Source organism: Seriola dumerili, unplaced genomic scaffold (genome assembly GCF_002260705.1).
Source record: "Seriola dumerili isolate Sdu_G_001 unplaced genomic scaffold, Sdu_1.0 BDQW01000138.1, whole genome shotgun sequence".
Classification (NCBI taxonomy): domain Eukaryota; kingdom Metazoa; phylum Chordata; class Actinopteri; order Carangiformes; family Carangidae; genus Seriola; species Seriola dumerili.
The window spans coordinates 10181009-10202133 of record NW_019174393.1 but is presented as its reverse complement, the minus strand read 5'-3'; the positions used below and the strand labels follow the sequence as shown (position 1 = coordinate 10202133).

At 42.0% G+C, this 21125-nt stretch overlaps 2 protein-coding genes across 3 annotated transcripts in view; one reads left to right on the top strand and one right to left on the bottom strand.

Moving 5' to 3' along the window:
- Positions 1 to 1577: 1577 nt before the first annotated feature.
- Positions 1578 to 21125, bottom strand: part of gsap (gamma-secretase activating protein) — a 29250-nt gene continuing 9702 nt past the window's right edge. The window contains exons 21-32 of one of the 2 annotated variants that reach the window (XM_022749552.1): positions 20762 to 20869; positions 20427 to 20482; positions 18570 to 18601; positions 16508 to 16569; positions 14242 to 14337; positions 9864 to 9934; positions 9485 to 9579; positions 8787 to 8906; positions 5061 to 5122; positions 2584 to 2688; positions 1948 to 2044; positions 1578 to 1683 (exon numbers count right to left, since the gene is read on the bottom strand). In XM_022749552.1, the coding sequence (XP_022605273.1) occupies positions 1583 to 1683; positions 1948 to 2044; positions 2584 to 2688; positions 5061 to 5122; positions 8787 to 8906; positions 9485 to 9579; positions 9864 to 9934; positions 14242 to 14337; positions 16508 to 16569; positions 18570 to 18601; positions 20427 to 20482; positions 20762 to 20869 (1005 nt within the window). In that variant the 3' untranslated portion in view covers positions 1578 to 1582. The remainder of the gene's footprint in view (positions 1684 to 1947; positions 2045 to 2583; positions 2689 to 5060; positions 5123 to 8786; positions 8907 to 9484; positions 9580 to 9863; positions 9935 to 14241; positions 14338 to 16507; positions 16570 to 18569; positions 18602 to 20426; positions 20483 to 20761; positions 20870 to 21125) is intronic. The other variant, XM_022749553.1, reaches the window with a different exon arrangement.
- On the top strand, positions 6963 to 8487 carry LOC111224868 (urotensin-2 receptor-like). The gene is made up of 2 exons (XM_022749555.1): positions 6963 to 7387; positions 7638 to 8487. Exons 1-2 carry the CDS (start codon positions 7019 to 7021, stop codon positions 8184 to 8186), a joined length of 918 nt encoding a protein of 305 aa, XP_022605276.1. The 5' UTR covers positions 6963 to 7018; the 3' UTR covers positions 8187 to 8487.

Here is a 21125-nt window from a genome sequence, read left to right as displayed (position 1 = left end):
AAAACTTTTTTTTGTGTAAACAAACGAAACATGAGTGGCAGAGAAATCCCTTTTTCCTCAGACTAGGAATGTTATGTAACTTCTCGAAATCGAAGCACAACTTGAGATGTAAATAATCTCTGGTATTAAGTCTCGGCTGCTGCGCAGGGTGCCAATACTCTGACACTATAAAAAAAAAAAAAGAAACTATGATTTTTAATTATGAACACACACAAACACAACACAGACGCACAACCACCACTACCAAAGAATTTCTCCGCTCAGTTGTGATTGAGGGCACACACTCATGTTAATCAAACCAGACCTTTGAGCATCTGTGTGTGTGTGTGTGTGTGTGTGTGTAGACCTCAGTTCTTATTGCTTTATTTACCCTGTACTATCTTATTTGTTTAATGGTTTGCCAAGCATTTTCAGACTGATTTTGCAATGTGCTATACAAAATAAAGTTATTGTCAAGTCACTGAAGTCTGCTGTTTCCCCCTCATGTATTATGTATCATATATAATCTATTAATTATTAAGTAGAGCTGGGAGTCTTTAATATTTCTGTATAGCACAGAGTATCAAACACTAACTTTAAGTGACAATTATGAGATAATGGTAAATGCTAAAACATCATGTGACACCAGTCAAAACAGGAAGAGTAATAACCGGGACAGGCTATATAATCTTGAAAATCCTTCTCGCTCATCTGCCACTCCTCATTCAGACTTGGATTTAAATTCAGATTTAGATGAAGAATTTGCACATTTAGTTTACAACACCTAAATATCTTCCAGTGAGTCCTGCCGACTCACACCTCGGCCACGTCCTACTGAGACAATTCTGTATAACTCCCGTGCTGAAATCAGATTAGATGCATAGCAGCTCCTGCCTGAACATATCAAGCCACTCCGTCTATCGAAGCTTTTTGTCGGTGTGTAATCAAGTTGATGGGGCTGCAGCGGCATTACAGGAAGCACGGGAGGATAAACAATCGTGTTTGATTTATAAATACTGTTTGCAGGATTTGACGTCGATGTTCATAAATTGTTTGAGAGACAGCGGAGAAGCTGAGGAGGCGCTGGAGGGAAGCGTTGCAAGCTACAGAAATTGAGTTAATACAAATAGCTGCCTGCAGTTATTGATTTTCAATAAATATTTGAAAAGCATATTTCCTGAAATTGAAGTACATCACCTACTGAAGATCTTTTGGTTACTGTTCATACCGTCCCTCCCACAGCTCAGGATTTATAAGAAACAGGGTGAGCATTTTTTCACCTGCTCTGCCTCCCCTACTCTCCCCTCAGATCTGTCCTCTCTCCATCCATCTATCCCTCCGCCCCACCCCGATTTGTCATCAGCCATTGAGAGCTTGTTTACGAGCGCTCTGCCTTTCAATCTCTCCATTCATCTCTCACTCCTGGCTCCTCCATCATCCACCCAGCCGTTACCTGTCCTCAAGGCCACAGTCAATGATGACTGTGCTCTCAAATGCATTTTCCCCCTCATCTGTTTCTCCCTCAACCCATCCATCCATCCATCCATCCACAATAACCCCCCCCCCCCGTTCCCGCCGCCGCCTCCTCCTTCCTCCACATTCTTCACTTTGTATCAAAGCCCAGCAGTATTAGCGTCTGTTTCAGAGCCGTCTCCTCCACGAACCTGGCGTCCACGTTCTCCGTCTCCTCGAACGGGTTCAAAGCTAGAACAGAGGCGGAGCAGTTAGAGTGAGATGCAGCTTATTATAGAGGATGCAACAGACACACACACACACACACACACACACACATACATACATACACACACACATACTTCCTTCTTTTTTTCATGATGGAGACTGCTGCATTTTGACCAAGCATACACATAAACGCACACTGAATACACACACTGTCTTAATCCTCCAAAGGCCTCTGTATCTAAACCCATCCCACACACACACACACACACACACACAAATATACACTACCTTGTTCTTCTATATCGGAGAGTATTTTTGCCAGGTAGGTAAGAGGAAGAAACTCAGGTCTGAACCCAGGCTTGTCTCTGCTGGTGAATGCAAAACCCTGAGGAAGGAAGAAAGGAAGGAAGGAAGGAAAAACACAAAAACAAACATTTAAGAAAAATCTGCAACAAGTCCAGAAACCAGTCACCATAACGCACTTGTTTCCATTTAAGTTGGCTGCAGTTTAGCTTTTTTAGACCTCAGAACTCTTATCTGTGATCGTACGCCATGCTACTGGTCTGCTGTGAGCCAATTAGCCGATAGCATCATGAAGTAGAGAGATGCTGTGTTAGCTGCATTTATTTTATAAAAAAAAAACACGGAGGACATTTTTTCTTCTGGAGTTGTGGCCTTGCAGAAAAGAACAATTTGGGGGGGGCTTTAGGACAAGAGAGGCCACAGCCCATCACCATTTTCCAGAAGAAATGTTCATTTAACTCTTTTTTTTTCCTGTCAGGAAGTCTCTCCCCCTATTGTGTGTGTGCGTGCATTGTGTTTGCCAGGCTGCAGTGCATTAAGTGTGAGAGAGAGAGAGAGAGAGAGAGAGAGAGAGAGAGAGAGAGAGAGAGAGAGACAGGGTGATGCACTGTGCTGTGTTACCTTGGTGTTGCTGTGTTTCTCCAGCAGAGTCCTGACGTAATCTCTGGAGATTGAGGCTGAACTGACAGGATGATCCCACATATGGTAGATCCTCTGCTCCATAGGCTACACACACATACGCACACACACACACACACACACACACAAACACACAATAGAGTTTATATTTTAGGCATGTAGCTCATGTTGTCATAAAAAAAAAAAAATCATCCCTGGAGCATGTGAACATCTGTGCCTCTCTATTTTGCCAACTGGAACTCAAACCCATTACGAGTCCACTGCTAATGAGTTTCCGCAGAAATCTTATTTTTCAGTGTTGTGCAAAGCGCACCGCAGTAATAAATACATCTTAAGCAAACAGAGTCTACTGGTGTGACTGACAGTGAGAAGGAATGCAGCTTTTCCTCGAGGCTGCTTTTTCTGTCCGGCTTCAAACGCGCTGCCAGGTTGATCCGGAGCTGCTGAAGGATTGTGTTTCCATCAGAGGTGAGAAGAAACAAGTTGAGAGAACAGCACAGCCAGCTCCTGACAAGTTCCTCAGATTCATTAATACATTTTTTCTTTCCTGCATAATCAGGGCTAAAAGTACTTTCAAGAACATGCAGCTTTTTGAAATTAGTTATGATTATTTGTAAAAGAAGCAGGTAATGTGGATCAAACCTTCTGTCACGGTTTATGTAATTTTATCTCATGATATTCGTCTTTTTCCAGAAGTTCAACTGAGAGACCATTTATACATACAGTGACATGATATCAGAACATAACCATTTCATGTCCGGACCACTGCTGGTTCCTTAGGACAGTGATTCCGAACCTGGAGGTCAGGGCCTCCTGGAGGGGTCGCAGTGTTTGATGTTTAACAATAGAAAGCTGTTTATTTTGAGACTTCTCGCTCAAATTTGAATGACCATTATATTTGACCTCTTGCGGATCATGACAATTGTTCATCTTTGAGGGAAGATTCAGTCTTTGGTTGAACTAGTTCACATATGCAACGTGTGACAAGAGTAAACGTAAGTTTGTTTTCAGGGACGAAAAGCTCGGGGGGGGGGGGGAAAAGAAAGGGGGCCTTGTGAGAAGAATTATTATTAAGCCATAACACTCAAATAAACTGAAAAGAATTCAACCACCCAACTGTAACGCGGCCCTAAAAACCTTGAGAAGAATTTCCAGATTCATCTCCATATTACAATAGGGAGATGATCATGGTTCAGCAAGCTGAGGAGAAGATCTACATCTATAAATCTTTACACTCTTTTTCCGCTTTACATCTGGACTGAGTTTTCACCAGCTGATCATAAATCCATTGATACGTTTGTGGGTGAAGTCCAACTACCAACAAGTTTCAAACTATGTGATTTGCTGATCCAGGCTGTACAGGTGAACTTAACAAAGGTCTAAGCTCATGAATAATAAATGATAGGAACCGCTTCGTGTGTTGGAGCCTGTTTTAATTCACTGATGCCTAAAATCTCCGTTTAGTAAACATTAACATTATTGTGTAAGTAGTATAGAAGGCTTAAAGCTATGAAGAAGCTAATGCTACAGGCTCCTGATCCCCTGTGTATCTGCTACTGCAGAAATCTGAAATATAATTTGAAGGTTTAGTGGAATCCTCTGGACGTTACACACATTATTAATGAGAATTATGGAGGTGCTGGGTTTAGTCAAGGTACAAATCTCCAACAGTGGGCGAACCTTTCCTGTTTTCTAACTCTATCAGTGTGTGTGTGTGTGTGTGTGTGTGTGTGTGTGTTGTACCTGCTAAATCTCTCCTGCCTGCCAAACTCACCCAACAAAAAGTCTGACAGGCAGGAAACAGAACAGAGACACTAAACACTCAACATTCCTCTGATCACAATGCGGACGGAACACACACACACACACACACACACACACACACACACACACACACACACACACACACACACAGAAATATACTGTACCCACACGGGAACACGTGGAAGTTACACAACAGTTAAGACACAAACACACACACTAAGTAGACAACTACCTACACAACTCCCCTTCCCGACACACACACACACACACACACACACACGCACGCACGCATACACACTCAACCAGCCAGTTACACAAGCGCTTTGTGATTGGCTTGAGGGGGGCTTGAGGGAGATGAGAACTAAAATAACTTCAAACTCTTAATTGGACCAGAATGGGAAGTTTGGGGAGAGAACCATTCGAGAAAAGATCAAACCCCCCCCCTCACTCAAAGACAGGATTATAATGGCCACATGCATTGTTAAACTCCTTCCAACCATCCAAGCATTAGAGTTTCACTCCAGTCAAAACGACTGGTACGTTTCATCTCTAGTCCTCCAGGTTCGTTCACTCACACACGTGTCGTCATTCGGAGTGGCTGATAAACCCGGACTGCTCCTCATCTCTGCGTAACAAAAAATACGTTGTGTTGGGCCAGGCACACACACACTCGAACGCACACATAACAGAAGTACCTCAGGGAGTCTCTTGAGTATGCTGAACTTGAGTCTCTCGTTGGCTTCACTGTTGTCCAGATCTAAACCCCAAAAAAGAGAGGAAAAGAGAGGAGATGTGACGCTAATTACTCTTCATAAATCTGACACGGGATGCAACGTTACACATTCTCTCTGCGCTTGTCACTCTTTCTGTTTTTGTAGAAATACTGTAAGTAAAATAAATGCCGATGCAATCATCAAAATCCCAGATTACGAAGTGGTCGGCCAATCAAGAACTTTTCCCCCCATGTGTTCCAGGAAATAATGTATCTATGGTTACCACATGTAGGCAGCGTATCAAAGGTCTGCACCCAGTTTAAGGATGACTGGTTGGACTGAGAAAAACTCACATGAGCAAAAATAAATAAATAAAAAAAATGTTTGTGTGTGTTTGTAATGAGGCAGAAAGTGCACACCAGTTGAATCTTGAGTGGATATATAGATATTTGATTGCTCCCCGGGGAGAAGTGACGCACGAGCCCTCTCACTTCAAAGTCATGAAACGGCCTTTTTCTCTCACTTTTAAGTTCGGACTCTGCCCCTTAAAATAATCCTTTCATCTTTTGAAGATCTTTTGTTGCGTTCATGAGAGAGAACGGTGTAAACTACAGCGAGATCAAGAGCGACGAGGAAGGGCCACATATTTCGGTTCTGTTGATTTCAGCGCCTAGTCGCGGGGTTTGTCCTTTGAACAATGTGCTTTTCCTCCGCTATGCAATCCACAAAATACACATCAGCAGTCGCCTTTGAGCGAGGTGATGAATGTACCTTCACCAAGAGCTCTGGTGCTTGTGTCATACAGTGTGTCGTGTGTCGTACTGGTAAAAACCCCCACACAAAACATGTCGCAGCTCTGTGGTGTGACCTGCTTTTACAGCTTCAGTGATTAAGAGTTATTTATTCTTCAGCTACAACCATTAACAGGAAAAAAAAAATTACATGAACTTATTATTATAAAAATCTAATTGAGTTATTGTTCAGTTTTTTTTTGATTAATCTATTCATTAAGTCAGTACGAAATAAAAGCAACATTTTTAAAAAGTAACTCCAATTAAAATAAAAATTAAGAGTAGTGAAATAAAATGTCACAATAACTAAACTGGGTTTTAATAATGTATTTTATATGTATAATTTACGTTATGGCATCATTCGGCTGTTTATTTTCATCCCTGCACTCTTATGTCCTATTCATCTGTTTCGTATTGAGCACTTTAAAGCTCCATACTAGACACGTTCACATCTGTTTGTCACAGTTACTGTCCTGTGGGTTTTTCGGGTGTATTTCAGAAAGTAGTTCATTACAGGTGTGGTACGGCTCAGCCACCTGTGTGTCAGTTGTCAAACATCATCTGATGCTATGCAGGTCAAAAAAAAACAACAACAACAACAACAAAAAAACTAAGAGCTTGCTTACAGCCACATTAGCGGCTCTGTGAGGCTGTAGTTTAGACACACTGGTATTCTTTTCAAAGGTTTAGAGAAAGTTGTGCGATCAATGATTCCGCAAAATTTCAGTGGAGGTTGAGAGGTAGCTGTGGAGAGTGTGTGTGGGTCAGGCGCTGCTACCCAAGATTAAGGATTAATGTCCTTTTGGAACCTCTACTACTTAACTTTAAAACACAGTGGACAGTGTGCCTCTGAAGAATTGAGATTTACTCCTCAAATCAAATATTCCATATACACTTTTTCAGATATACAGCCAGTAAAGCACCTGGGCTGACTGCACAGGTATGAGCAGATATGGTTTGAGCAGCGCTGAGGCTAAGGTTTCGTAAAAAGTAAATTTTCCCCTCAAACACCAAGACCACAGCCCACCGGAGTGTGGGTATATATGTGCTGGTGTATTTCAGCAACAGCAACCAGGTCACAGACAGCCCGAGCTCGACTCAACAGTTCGGTTCTTCATCTTTCTTCTTCATTCCTCCACCATTTCCACGATGAGCGTTAACGAGAGCTCCAACACCTCCAGCAACAGCCCCCAATCCTCTGGATCCATCCCCGACCCCTGGTACATCGTGGCCGGTGTGATTCTCGTCATTTGTTTGCTCGGTATCCCCGCCAACATCATGGTGATAATAAAACTTAGCCGGCGTCTTCACGGCTCCTCCATCTCGCAGCGGCTCTTCTTCAACCTGGCAGTGTCGGACCTGCTGTGCCTGCTCTGTTTGCCTTTTGGCATGCTCATTTTCTACAGCGGATCAAATCTGACGTATGGCGTCTGTCGGCTTCTCTTTTACTTCTTCTTTTTCTGCGTCAGCTCCGACTTAAACATTCTGGTGCTGATCGGCCTTCAGAGATACTACCAGGTAAGGAACTACCAGTCCCACAGAGGGTTTTGTAAATCTTTTAGGTTTAAAAAAAAAAAAAGTAGCGCTAGGGATTTTGTTTGTAGGTTGTATTACCCTGTTTGTCTGATGATTTCAGGTCGGATCTAGTGTGAAATACGCTCAGAAATCCACCTTCAGATACAAAGAAATCACTGATTTATACAAATTGTGTAAAGTGGGACAAAAGTAGTAGATATCAAACTAAAAAAATGTCCATTCCATTTGGCAGATTCTTCACCCTAATAAGTGGTCCAAGCTGGACCGGACATGGCAGCGGCTTTTACTGTTCTCTGTGTGGATGCTCGCAACCCTGGAGGCTTTTCCAGTCGTGTTTTCACTAACAGACATTACAACCAAGAAAGGGTGGACCAGCACTCATTCCTGCAGCAATCACACAATCACACCGTTGTTCGAAGTGGTTTACATCACATTCATTGTTCTCAGCCACTTGGTCCTGCTGTCCTGCTATGTGCTACTTTTTCGAGGGGTCAACCGAGGTAAAATGGCCAAGAAGAAAGAGCCCAGAGCTACTAAACTTTTCATCCGAATAATCGCCGTATCCCTGGCCGTTGCCTTCTTTCCCTTCATTCTCCGTATGCTGTATGTGGTCGCTCTCTTCACGGATTCAGAAAAACTGCTTCGTGTTAGCAAGATGCTGACGTTTGTGGAATGTTTTTACTTTTTCAATCACTGTCTGAATCCATTCCTGTATTTCTTTGCGTCTCAGTATGGCAACAGAGACAGCAGCCAGAAGAATAACTTCCTTAATGACGACTAATATGACTGCTCGTGTGATCCCTGTATCGTAGCTTCATATTTTTAACAGACATCTGCTAAACTTAATCTCACTGATGGTCTTGGAAGTGCTGAATACTGTGTCAGTGTGAATACAAAACTTCTCTACTACTTCCATTTTTCTTCTCTGTACAGAAACCACATGATGTACAAAAGAATGCATAACAATTTTTAAACAATGATGATGCCATTTAATTATTTAGGATTATTTTGATTGTGCATTTTTGGGGTTTTTTTGCATTGTGTGCCTTTATATTAAAAGAACATTCCACAAAACAGACTGTGTGATTTACACCGGCTGAATGACTGAATGAGTCCAGCTAACAAGAGCTAGCCGCTGCATGAGGCTAAACGTACAGTGCGTCGAGCTAAATGCTAAACATCGGCATGCTAACGTGCTCACAATGACAACGTTAATATGCCGATGGAGAGATGTTTCTGTTCGACCACTGCCGTCTCCTGACTGCTGCTCCACATGTGCAGAATGACATCTTTCTTAAACAAACATACGCAAAGAGAGACTTAGCAACGTGTGTGTTTGTGAGTGTGTTTCAGGTGTGTGTGTGTGTGTGTGTGTGTGTACCTGTCATGAGGCGAGACAGAAAGGTTTCAGTGAGCTGGAGGAAACCGTGATCAATGTACTGTAGGAAGGTCTGATGAGGGAGACAGCGCACAGCAAGCACTGCTAAAAGGGTGTGATAGCCTGGGGAGGAGGAAGAAGAAGAAGAAGAGGAAGAAAAGACTTAGCTTTTAATGTTCCTGAAAACCACAAAGGAAAAGAAAAAGTAAAACAAGACTTAAGAGTGTACAGCCATGCTAGCAGCTATGACTCAGTATTCCTGCGGCTTTACAGCATTCACACTCACATTTACACCTGCAGCCTCAGTGTTAAGCGGGAGCTGCTTTGCTCCAGGGCACCTCTCATTTCCTTTCTCTCTCCTTTCTCTCTCCCAGTTATCCAGTGGGATTCTTACCCACAAAGTTTCACTCATGAGCAACTAAAATCATGGGATTGTGTAACAGGGGTGGGGTGGGGGGTTTATGCCACAAACACTGGAAAATGAATTCAAATGACTGAAAATGTATTCACACTCTGCTTTACCCGTGTCTGCACTATGCTAATGTTTAACATATTTTTGGTTATATTAGTGCAGACGAGAGTCTATTGCCTCTGTTGTCAGACGCACATTGTTATTCTGAGACAGGGAGACTGGATTATAACAACTAAAAGTGTGTGTGTGTGTGTGTGTGTGTGTGTGTGTGTGTGGTGGGTGGGTTTACCAGGTGGGAGTGGCAGGCAAAGACCCCTTGTGGCTTCCAAGATCCGAAACATGAAGTGAAACACAGACCATTCGGCCGGACTGCCCTGCTGCTTCCTGGAACACACACACACACACACACACACACACACACACACACACACACACACAAAAGTTTGGACGGGGATGTTATGTAACGTGAGCATAAGAGGGGTCATCACCAATTTGCACATGTGGACAACACACGCAGTAGGGAGTTTGATGGGGAGGGGGGGGGGGTCCGGAGCACACATGCGTGAAGATGAACACACACATTCTGTCAGTGCTTTACACTTTACATGACATTAGTTAGAAACATGACTTTTAAAGGAGACGCACACTGACGAGGGAGGGCTACTCACAAGCACAGAACACGAGGGCCCAGCTTGTACTTGAGCCAGACTGACTCCAGCAAGTGTCTGATGAGCTCCAGCTAAACACACACACACACACACACACACACACACACACACACACACACACACGTTAGTGCTTAGGGAAGGAGATGCTCGATTAGATTCAAATGAAACATTTTCTTCAACATGCAGCTGAGTCAGAGGCCTGGAAATTTTGCACTACACAAGCATCCTGTCTGAAAATATGCAATTTAGACATCTTTTTTTATTTTTTTTTTGCTATGACAACGTTTTCTTCATGGAAATGTACACTTGTTCTATGATCAATTTCCTCACTTCCCTCTTCTTTTTAATTCCTACTTCCCATTTTCATTTGAACTTAACAACAAGAACAACGCAGAGGGAACACACATTTCAGCATGCACACACTTATGCCCCCCCCCCCCCACACACACACACAAACACACACAAATCATTTCACCACACATCTGACAGCATCCAGGATCATTTGAAGGTACTCGACTCGTCTGAAGCGTGCCTCCTGTGTGCTGAAACACACACTCATCGTTTCCACGAATGACCGCTCTCTCATCTCATGCTGTAGAATAACAGGAAAACGATCTGCCTCATTCACATCCTGTGCAGCAGTGGGAAACCCTCCGCCAGAAATGTCCTCCAGTGACCTCAGGGTGGGAATTTCAATTAGCGTCATTTATGTGACAGATTTGCCCAAGAATAAAATTAGTGTTTAATGTTTTTTTTTTTTTTTTCACTTCTGCACAGATGTGATGTTTTTTCACAAAAAAAGAAACTTGTTTGCGTCTGTTATACTGACTGAGGAGACGGAATGGAAAATCACACTGGTGATTCTGCATCTGTTAAAGCCACGGTGACTGAAGTCATGTCCGACCCTGTTGAGGTGGAGACAGGTTGAGAAACTATCAACAGTGTGTGATTTTTCATGCCATATTTTTCTTTTGTTTCCCCCTTCATGTTGAAAATAACTTTTATTCTTTTATTTTTCTATTTAGTTCAAATTTTTATCATATTCATTATTATTATATATATTTTTTCTTTCATATTTATTCCTATGCCTCTGTGCCAGTGACGGCCATGGCATTAATGTTTGCAGGTTGTTCATCCGTCCCATTCTCCTGAACGCCATATCTCAGTGACACCATGATGGAACATTCCCCTGGAGTCAAGGACGAACTCATTAGAATTTGGTGGTCAAAGGTCAAAGGTCAAGGTTACTGCTGTTGTTCTCATTATAATTTCTTTCATTTTTATCATTTTCATTTATCTCAAGCTGAACGATAAACAAAAACAAAAACTGCACTTGGCCATATTGCATTTTCAACAATATTTTGATGAATTGTTCAGACTTTCATTACATTTCTTTTTTCTCTTTTGCCCTTTTCTTTTCTTTTCTTAATCATTTCATTTGTTTCAGATACATCTATTATCATTTATCTCATTTCTCTTGGTGGCAGCTCTTTTCCATGTGTTGGTTCAAGTTCTATTTCAAGAGAATCCAGTCTTTATGTGTTCATTCATTTTATCTGTGTAAAGACGGGAGTCAATGTGGTTGAGAAAACTGAAGCTGGTGCATATAGTATTCACTTGTCTCTGTGTGACCCATCGACACGTGCTACTCTTGTTTTTAATCAGGGAGTCACAGTAAATCAATATAGGCTTTTGTGTTTTAACAAAGCAGTGTGGCTTGATTTTGACAGTGGTTACTTACCCCGAGGAAACCTCCCTTGTTCTTAATTTTTGTCACATGGAAATTGACAGCTAGATTCAGGGATTTATATTGGCGGTTTTGTAAACACAGATAATAGAAGCAGTACTACAAAAATCAAAAACTGCTGTTTATAAGCAAACAGTTCTTCCACTGGTCTGTTAATGGTATAAAATAAATTATTAAAATTTTCCTTCTGGTCCCACTAACATTTCTTGTGCTCGTTGCTGATGTAATCCAGGCCCCTGACAATCAGTAAATAAGATAAAAAATATGTAGCGGAGATGTTTTTTTGTGCTGGAAAAAAAATGTCAAACAAAAGGCAAGCGAGTGGTTTAAAGCCACAGACTCATACGCTGTAATCCCTGTGTGGTTTTCTATTAGAATAAAATCTAGAATCAGCAATTTGTCTTAATGAACCTCGATCCGACAAAGAGACTGGATTAACTCAGTGTGGGTCCTCTGCTGAAAAAAAAAAAAAAAAAAAGTTTAATAACCTTGGGTATAGAATAACTTTTCTGCTGCATAATTAAAACTATTCCAGCCTATTTCAGTTCATTGCATTACTTTTAATATGCATTCCTGCTTTTAGTCATTCATATTCAGCTATTAGCGGGTCGCTCTTTGCTCTGACACTGGCTGTGTTATATAAAAAAAAGGAATGCAACTCAGTTGTCTGTAGCAACAGGGACAGGAAATAAATAAATATCTATGACAATAATGTACTTTGGAGCTGTAATCTATCATAGCAAAAGTTCCCCGGCTCTTCAGAGCTGTAATCGTTTTCACCCCCAACTTCTCCCCTGTGTCAATGCAACCATTAGTCTCAATAAGCGCCGACAAGAGGGGGAGATGTTCTTTATTTGCGGAGGGGAAGTCAGCCCTCTTTGAAACACTACCACCCTGAGTGTTTTAAAGCATGAGTCAGCATGATGTGAGCTGGTGGTTGGTTTGTGAGTTAGTCGACTGTTCTGCGTTTCTCTAAAACGTCCCTGAAGGCTGCACCTTATGGGTCTTTTGTCTGAGTGTGTTTTAATAAGTCCGACTCCCAAGATGAGAAACTTTCCTAAATCTCGCTGAGCAGAATAAACTCAAAAAGTCACTGCGGTTGTCTGTTGCAGGGCGACGTCAAAAAACCATTACAGATGCACCTATTTCTACTACTCTCATTTTGATATTGAAGGCGTAGGTTAAAACTCATGAGCCTGTCATACCGAGCGGAGCCACAGACCGACCCAGCTGTGAGCAGAGACGATTCCTTTCCTCTTTTTTTTTTTTACTCTGTCATATGTAATTCCTTAAAGTCCCAAATCGCTGTGCACCTTGCTTTCTATTCAATTCCTGCCTTACCCTTGGCCTGATTTAATACTGTTGTGTTGATATATGCTGTATGTCTGCTTTCAGTGGCTGTGAAGGGATTTACCTCCCAGGAATACTAAAGACTGACTTTACAGAACCAAGTGCTTCTATAGGGTACGGCGACGGAGAGTGGTTACATCTATTCCGCTTGGTTATGCAGATCCCACCTGCCTCTCTGTGGGTGGATACCAAGGGCGTTTTGAAGTGTGGAGGGGGAACAACGAAGGGATATTTATACACATTCATACACGTGTATTTACAGACATTTACACCATTCTAGAAATGTAATTGAAGGGGTTTTTTTTTTTGCTTTTGATAGTACTAGTAGTGTAACAAAAAAACAACAAAGAAAAAACCTTTAGAGGTGATTAATTACCAAGTTGTACCAACAAGTGTAAAAACTATCATTTACACATAGCTCGAAGACTTTTTCTTGGCCGGGAGCATTATCTAACTCCACCAGAAAGTATATTTCTCAAAATGTCAAACCCTCCTCTCCTCTCCTGTCTTCTGTGATAGTCCTTGATAGAGCCCTACTAACAGTGTACAATGAGTTTTTGAGCACTAGCAGCATTATGGAGCAATGTTTTTTTATGTTTGGGTCCGCATTTTGCTTGGTTGCACATGGACACGGACGACACAGTCCTGCAAATGGTGTCATGTTACTATCCGCTTATCAACAGGTGTCAATAACGAAACACAGCGATGCACCAGAAAAAAGGGAGCGAAGAAGAAGATTCCTAGCAAGTAGACCTGAATGTAAACAATGCGGGTTTGGACTTGAAAGATGGCTTTGCAGTGGCTTTGTTTTAATGCGGAAGGAATCGCACGGCATTGTTGATTTTGGTGATATTATTTGAACCTTTTGATCGTCAAATCAACCCAAAACTAAAAATAGAGAGGATGGCGAAAATAGGATTTTGAAAAGTAAAGCGGGAATACCCCCTCTCCCCCCACACACATGTCCGCACGACTGAAACAGTGACCTGATGGCTTCCAGCAACCTCCCTGAACTGAAGAGCACGCATCCATCTGCGAGCCCTGTCAAAGCATTTAGTGTGAGTGGAAAAACCCGCTGCCTTTTCCAACTGAGCGATCCTCGCTGTGAGTGCCACTTAACCTTCCCCGAAAAAGAGTAAGGGCAAATATTAAATAAATAATACTTTAAGAGCTATGCCCCTTTTAAAAAAATTGGGTTCAGAAGGATATACAACACTCCTGAACCGCTTTTTATCTCTAACCACACACACACACACACACACAAACACACAGTGTACCAACCAGTTTGGCTACATAGCAGACAACCAGCGAGTCAATCTTCTTCTTCCCCAGTCGAGGCAGGTGTCTGTTGAGATGCTCTCGAAGCTTGTCAACTGTCTGCAACACAAAAAACACACATGGGTTATTTTCTGTGTGTGTGTGTGTGTGTGTGTGTGTGTGTGTGTGTGCTGTTGTGGCTTGGAGTAAAACTTTGTGTTTGTGTGTTTTAAGCATACTTTGTTGTACACTCAGCAAGGTCAAATTGAGTTCACCTCGACTTTTCCCACGACTACAATGTCCCAAAAATTGATTTAACCACGGAGGGGAGGGGAAGGGAAGGAGGAGAGGAGAGGAGAGGAGAGGAGAGGAGAGGAGAGGAGAGCAGAGGAGAGCAGAGGAGAGCAGAGGTTGACCGAATGACCACATATCCTTCTGGGAGAAGAAGCGGGACAAGGAGGAAAAAGAAGGAAGGAAGTGAGCAGAGCAGAGGAGTGAAATGAAAGAAGCAGAAATACAGGAAGGGGTAAAATAAAGATAGAAGAAGTGATGGAGGGAATAGAGAGAGAAAGACAGGGGGAGAGGGTCCGTCTAAGAATAGCTGAGAGACTCCAGCATCTCCACTGAACTCCATTAAATTGCAGCTATCTGCTCTTTAAAAACTGTGCTGAGCACAGGGAAAACTAGGGGATATGAAATTGTCCATCAAACAGCACACAGTTAAAAAAAAAAAGAAGCAGGACAGGGACCTTAAGATGCCCTTTTTTTTTTTTTAAAGTGTCGACTCATCTGAAGCGTAACAGGAACTTCACCTTAAAAGATGACTATGGAGGGAAATAATCGGCTGTCAGCGTTTCACAGTGGATCTTTAGTGGTCTGTATATCAGCCCACGATAAAGGAAGAATCCACCTCCACGAGCGCCCACACCGTCATACATCAACGATATGCGGTACTCAGATGCATTTTACAATGAAGTATTGTACTGTGCAGCCACTTCCTCTTTACTCTCCCCCATCCACTTCTACTACAGTTAGTGACAGTGGAGAGAAAATACACACATGGTGCAGTGTAGACAATTATTCAAACTGGAAAAAAAAAAAAAAAGAAAAAAGAAGAAAGGACATCAAAGTAGGCACTGTATCTCAAAAGCTTACTGATCAACAATCCAGGTTATGGCTGACGTGTTTGATTGTTTCCTATTCTGCTCCTGCTCTTTGATTTTGAGTGTCAGGATGTTAACTAGGATCTTTTTGGAGCGCTGAAGGACTTTCTGCTTTTGAAACATCCGCATGTTGTGTCATGACTGACTCTGACTGATCCTTTAGCTGAATGATTCATTTGGCTGACAGCATTTTACAAGTGATGCTTTTCAAGGCTTTCAAGAGGATCCGAGTTCAAACTAAAATCCTTCCGAAATCTTCTGAGTGAGATGGAACGTGCTAATTAGTCAGCTTTAGAGGGAGAGGTAGGCAGATTTTGTTGCCTCTGGACAGAGCCAGGCTAGCTGTTTCCCCTTGTTTCTAGTCTCTATGCTAAGCTAAGAAACCGGCTGATGGCTCCAGCTATATTCTACATTTACCATACAGACAAATATAGAGATTTGCTCCCATTAAGCCACAGGAGCCTTTGTGAGGTAAGGCTCTGATGATGGGTGATAATACTGCAATGATTTAACTCAAAGCTGCGATACATCCAGCTTAACACTGGATAGTATGAAAATGCCAAAAAAAAACCCCAATGAAATACAGTCCGTCACTCAAAATAATTCAACCCAAATTTAATTAATTTTATGCTTCATTGTCAATTCACACTATTTCTTATTCCTCACACAGCCAGCTCTGTAGTAAAACAACTGTCTTGAGTTGTTGTGACCCATCTCATACAAAGATACATGAGCCCTTGCTCAAAGTCGGCGTTTCAGCTCAGTCTCGAAGGCGTTGGACGGGGTTGAGGTCAGGGCTCAGTACGGGCCAGTCAAGTTCCTCAGCACCAAACTGGGAAAAACCATTTCTTTATGGACCTCACTTTGTGCATAAGGTCACTGTCATGAAAGCACTCTGCACAAAATTTGGCCCCAAAGTTGGAAGCACGCTTGTCTAAAATGTCACTGCACGCTGTAGCATGAGGACTTCCCCGAAGAAACAAAGGGGTCAAGCCCAGACCATCAAAAAAAAAAAAAAAAAAAAAAAAATTCTTCTGACCACAGAGTGTGTGTGTGTGTGTGTGTTTGTGTGTGTTTGTGTGAATGTATTGAAGCCAATGACAGGTTTCAGCTTCACTCTCTCTCACCAGGCCTATGAGCATCCTCTGTTGATGGTCCTCCTCCTGGAAAAGTGGCACCAGCTTCTTATCTAGAAAGAGACCAGGCGAGAGAGAGAGAGAGAGAGAGAGAGAGAGAGAGAGGGAGAGAGAGTACGCACATGAAAGAGACGTGTGACGAAAAACCTCCTCCTCTATGCTGCATCTATTCTAAACTGAAGACCACAGGTAGCCTCAGGTGTGTCAGCGCAGTAGCAACGTTCAACAGTCAGTCAAATCGGTACAACTGGAAGAAACACTCTGACTTGTTTATGACTTTAATAAAAAGCTGAATCTAAGATATTAATAGATTCTTCTGGGGGTGTATTTTCATTTTAAAAATACATTCCAAGGCTTGGGGGTTTTGACGCTGTGATCCTCCTCTGTGTGTGTGTGTGTGTGTGTGTGTGTGTGTGTGTGTGTGTGTGTGTGTGTGCGTGAGTGAGTGAGAGTGTGTATGCACGTTGCAGTTGTTTTATGTCAGTAACACAAAAGTGGACGGCGCTGCAGCTTGGCTACTTTTAGATGAATTATTACACACTTGCATACACAAACACACACACACACACACACACACACACACACACACACACACACACACACACACACACACACACACACACACACACACACCCACACACCATCTTTTGATGACTTTTTCACCCATGCAAGAGGCTGGCTTTTTGATGTTACTCTGTAATACGTTACAGATATAAATAGCGCTCGCAGGGAACGGCTAACTGACAGGCTGCGCTGCCAGATTTCGCTGTATGCCTGTTAGCGGTTCAAAGTTATCAACTGTTTTAAATTTACATATTTTAGACATTTAGCTGATGGTCTTATATAGAGCGGGCAGGTTCAGTGTCTTGGACTTCACAGCAACAGGGAGCGCGGCTGCTCGTGCACAAGCTCTTCACATGCAACCGCAGTGCTGAATTAGTAATCAATTATCAGAAAATTAACAATTACGATTGATAATTATTATTATTTTAGTAAATATAAAATATTTTTTGTTTCCAGCCACTCAAACATGAGGATTTTTTTACTGCTTTTCTCTTTTTGACGTTATTTTGAACGGGATCTTTGCAGCGATGGTCAGACATAAAACATCACTTTGGGCTCTTGGAAATTGTATTTTTGTTTGTGTTTTTCACTTTGTTCTGACACTTCATAGACCACACATTTAATGAATAATAAATGTTAAAACATTTTTTGAAAATAATATTAAGCTTCAGGCCTAAACCAAATCTCCAGACTTGATGGGAGGATGATGGAGGATTCACCATCTTCAATCCAAAAAATAGCGGGTTTAAAATGACCCTTCTGTCTGTAATACATGTGACACTAGTACGTATGACACATAGCCACAGGCATCTTCTGACATGAGTGCTATCATCTGTGTGCAAGGCTTGGTGCAGGGGGAAGTGATTAAAATGCAGTGAGTTAGTGTTTTAAAAAGGGAATCTGAGGGAGGTTTTGGGTGTATGAGATCATCCGTGTGCATTAGCTGAGGTAAGGGAGGGTCCCGTGTTGTGGCTGACACGAAACAGCTGCAACAGAGTCATGAGAGGGAGACGGACATAAAAAGAGGGAGTGAGAGGGGAAGGAAGTACCTAACTCCCCGCTGTTATATAAGAGTAGCATTCTTCACCTCTCTTCTATTTTTTTTTTTATTGTGCTTTTTTCTTTTTTTTTCTTCATATTCCCCCTCCTCCTCCCTCTCCCTCCCTCCCTCCCTCCCTCCCTCCACTCTCCCTCACTTCTTTCTCAGCCTCGCCTTCCAAGATAAATTAGTGTGGTGGTTCGGTTCAGCTGAATTCTCCAGTGGGCATGAAGAATGCGACCTCAGAAGAACACACAAACGTACAAACCCAAACACCTTCACACACAGTTTTGAGTTCCATTATATACCAGGGTTTTGTTATTTATGACACTCACACTCCTTGTGTTTGTGTGTGCGTACCTGTGTGTGTGTGTGTGTGTGTGTGTCTTGCATCTATGGATTTATGTTTGTCTATGGATGTGCATGTTCAGTGTGCTTATGCCGTCTTACCGAGACACCAGGTGTCCACCATTGATAGAACTCTACAAAATAAGAAGAAAAGCTTTGTGTGAAAACAATCCCTCAAGCCTGCATTATAATAAGAGTCTTACTTTTTATGCAGTAAGTCGAGGCGGTATAATGCTACACTCCTGCGGTCGGCAGCAGAAATATATCAAAACTATAAAAGCATAAAAGTTTGTAAGCAGGTGCTGGAGTTTGGCCTGGAGGAGAAGAAGCTAATTATGAACTGAAAAGCTGCTGGTTTGATACCTGGCATGAACCGGACAGAGTTGTTTTCAATTCACAGCGGGCTCACATCAGTGATGGATACAGGTCTTCGTCAAGTCTCTTTATCATAAACTGCTGAGGGGCTATAGTTATAATCTCATTTTAAGGTGTTTTAATTCAAAGTGGATATTTTACAGCCAAAGAGTGACGAGGTAACCAGCTACAAAAGGGTTCACGCAGGACATTCACTCCAATAAGAGGAGTAGGCACTGGGTTCTGTTTATTTTTTAAAGTTTTTGGAAGTTTGAAGAGATGTTGGAAAAAAAAGAAAAAGAAAAAGTGAAAGTGGGAGACAGTCCATTTCAAGGAGAGAGAGATTTTTCTCCGCCTGCTCACTTCTTTTATCTTCTTTTTAGTCAGTTTTTTCACGAGTTGCTAACATCGACTTTGGTTAAAGAAAATGAACATGCGCCACCAACAATCCTGTTCTGTACTCATCAAGGCTCCCGACGCATCATGACAATTATAGAATGAATTATATTGAGGTTCAAGACAGGACAAGTTGTTTTTAGAGAAATCGGGGAGTTTTACTACTGTTTTTTTTAAATATCGACCCAAAAGTACTTTTAAACTTGCTTCACATCTTTATTGTATTAGATTATGTTTTATTCTTCAACTAACTGATTATACTTCAGACCCTATCTCAGAAACATAATCATTTAAACATATTTTTGGGTGTGGATCCACTCCAGCCTAGTTAAAATATAACACCGGTCATATTCTACAACGAACTGATCCACCTAACGAGTATCGTCCGTGCAATCAAAGCCTGATACAGATTATTCCTCTCTGAGGTGAACCACCCTGACATGTTATGATGAACATGGTCACTGTAGTTTATTTTGACTCAGTCCCACAAACACTGTCCTGCTGTTGTAAATACAGCAGCAAACTGAAAACACAGTCCCTAACAAAAGCTTTTTCCTGTATGAGTGAAGTTTGCTAAAAACTACAGTGCCCAGCTGTTTTTAGTAAATAATTCAGTCTTGTTAAAAAATGAAACGACATACTTGAGAAACCTTTTTTAAAGATTTAAATCTTCAGTAGAGAACCGATTGGCTTAGAGCTGAGGCTGGAGAAGTCGGAAAGTGGTGACAGGCAGTGTAAAGCATTGTTTGTTTTGGTAAGAAAATATACAATAATTCCAGCTATGTCCTTTAAAGATGGGTAAAGCTCAATGTGCTTCACTGTCACTTTTAACTACTGCTGTTTTAGGAACCAGTGTTATTTGCGAGGATGAAGTTGTGCAGCAGTTCTGCAGCTTAAGTCGGTCTAACAGTCTTCAAATTTTACATGTTGCCAGACCTGATTTTGACGACTAAATATAAGCTTATATTTTTAAAAACTAGAGCACCATGCTAATCTATGTCAACCTTCAAAAAGTTTGAACCTGTGGTCTTGCAGGCTTTTCCAGGTTTAAAATTATGGCATTAAAAATGACATACTTTGCTCTAATGAGCAAAGTATGTCATTTTTCCAAACAGAAGACAGTGCAGAGGCGCAGTCATGCCTTCCCTCTCTCCAGTTTCAGGACTGAGGTACTTTTCTTAACAAAGCTCCAGTGGGAGGCAGACCTACTTCTTTGTGTTCTCCTCCAGGTGATTCATGTAGCTGGATGGTCTCGTCTCGGACCTCTGAAACAAGCAACACTATCAGGGGAAGGGCTGAAAATACGTTCCAGCTGTTTGACAAAAACCCTCAGGTATGCCAACGAGAACACACACAGACAGTCACACACACATTTGAACGTCTCTCAATCAACTCCTAACATAGAAATGATGATTTGGTGGTGATTTGTGTCAATGAATATACATAAGGGGTTTTCGTTGGACAAGCAGAAAACACACACAGACACACACACACACACACACACACACACACACACACACAGAAAAGAAAAAAAACAGACTCACCAGTTTATTCCACTCGGCCTGTATCTGTGAAGTTCTGTATCTGGGGTTGGGAACAGCGTCCAGATATTTCGTCCTCTCTGTGTTCCACTGCAGCTCTGTCCAGAAACCCTAGAGACACACACACACATACACACACACACACACACACACACACGACTCAAACAAACAACACCAACAAAGTGACAAAGCAAGGACGTTGCTGCAAACATTTGGGACATCTGAATTGAACACAAGCAGACTGAGCGTGTATAGAGTCACACTGTTTTACATATAAATGCCCTTTTTAATGTCTGAATGCAGTCGACTACAGTCATTTCCAGACATTGTATCACCTAGGGCATGTATGACATGTTATGTAACGTAC

Bases quoted from the DNA above. Each gene is read 5' to 3' on its own strand.
- LOC111224868 (XM_022749555.1), top strand. From the start codon at position 7,019: ATGAGCGTTAACGAGAGCTCCAACACCTCCAGCAACAGCCCCCAATCC. The intron at 7,388-7,637 runs GTAAGGAACTAC...TCCATTTGGCAG, and splicing joins GCCTTCAGAGATACTACCAG to ATTCTTCACCCTAATAAGTG.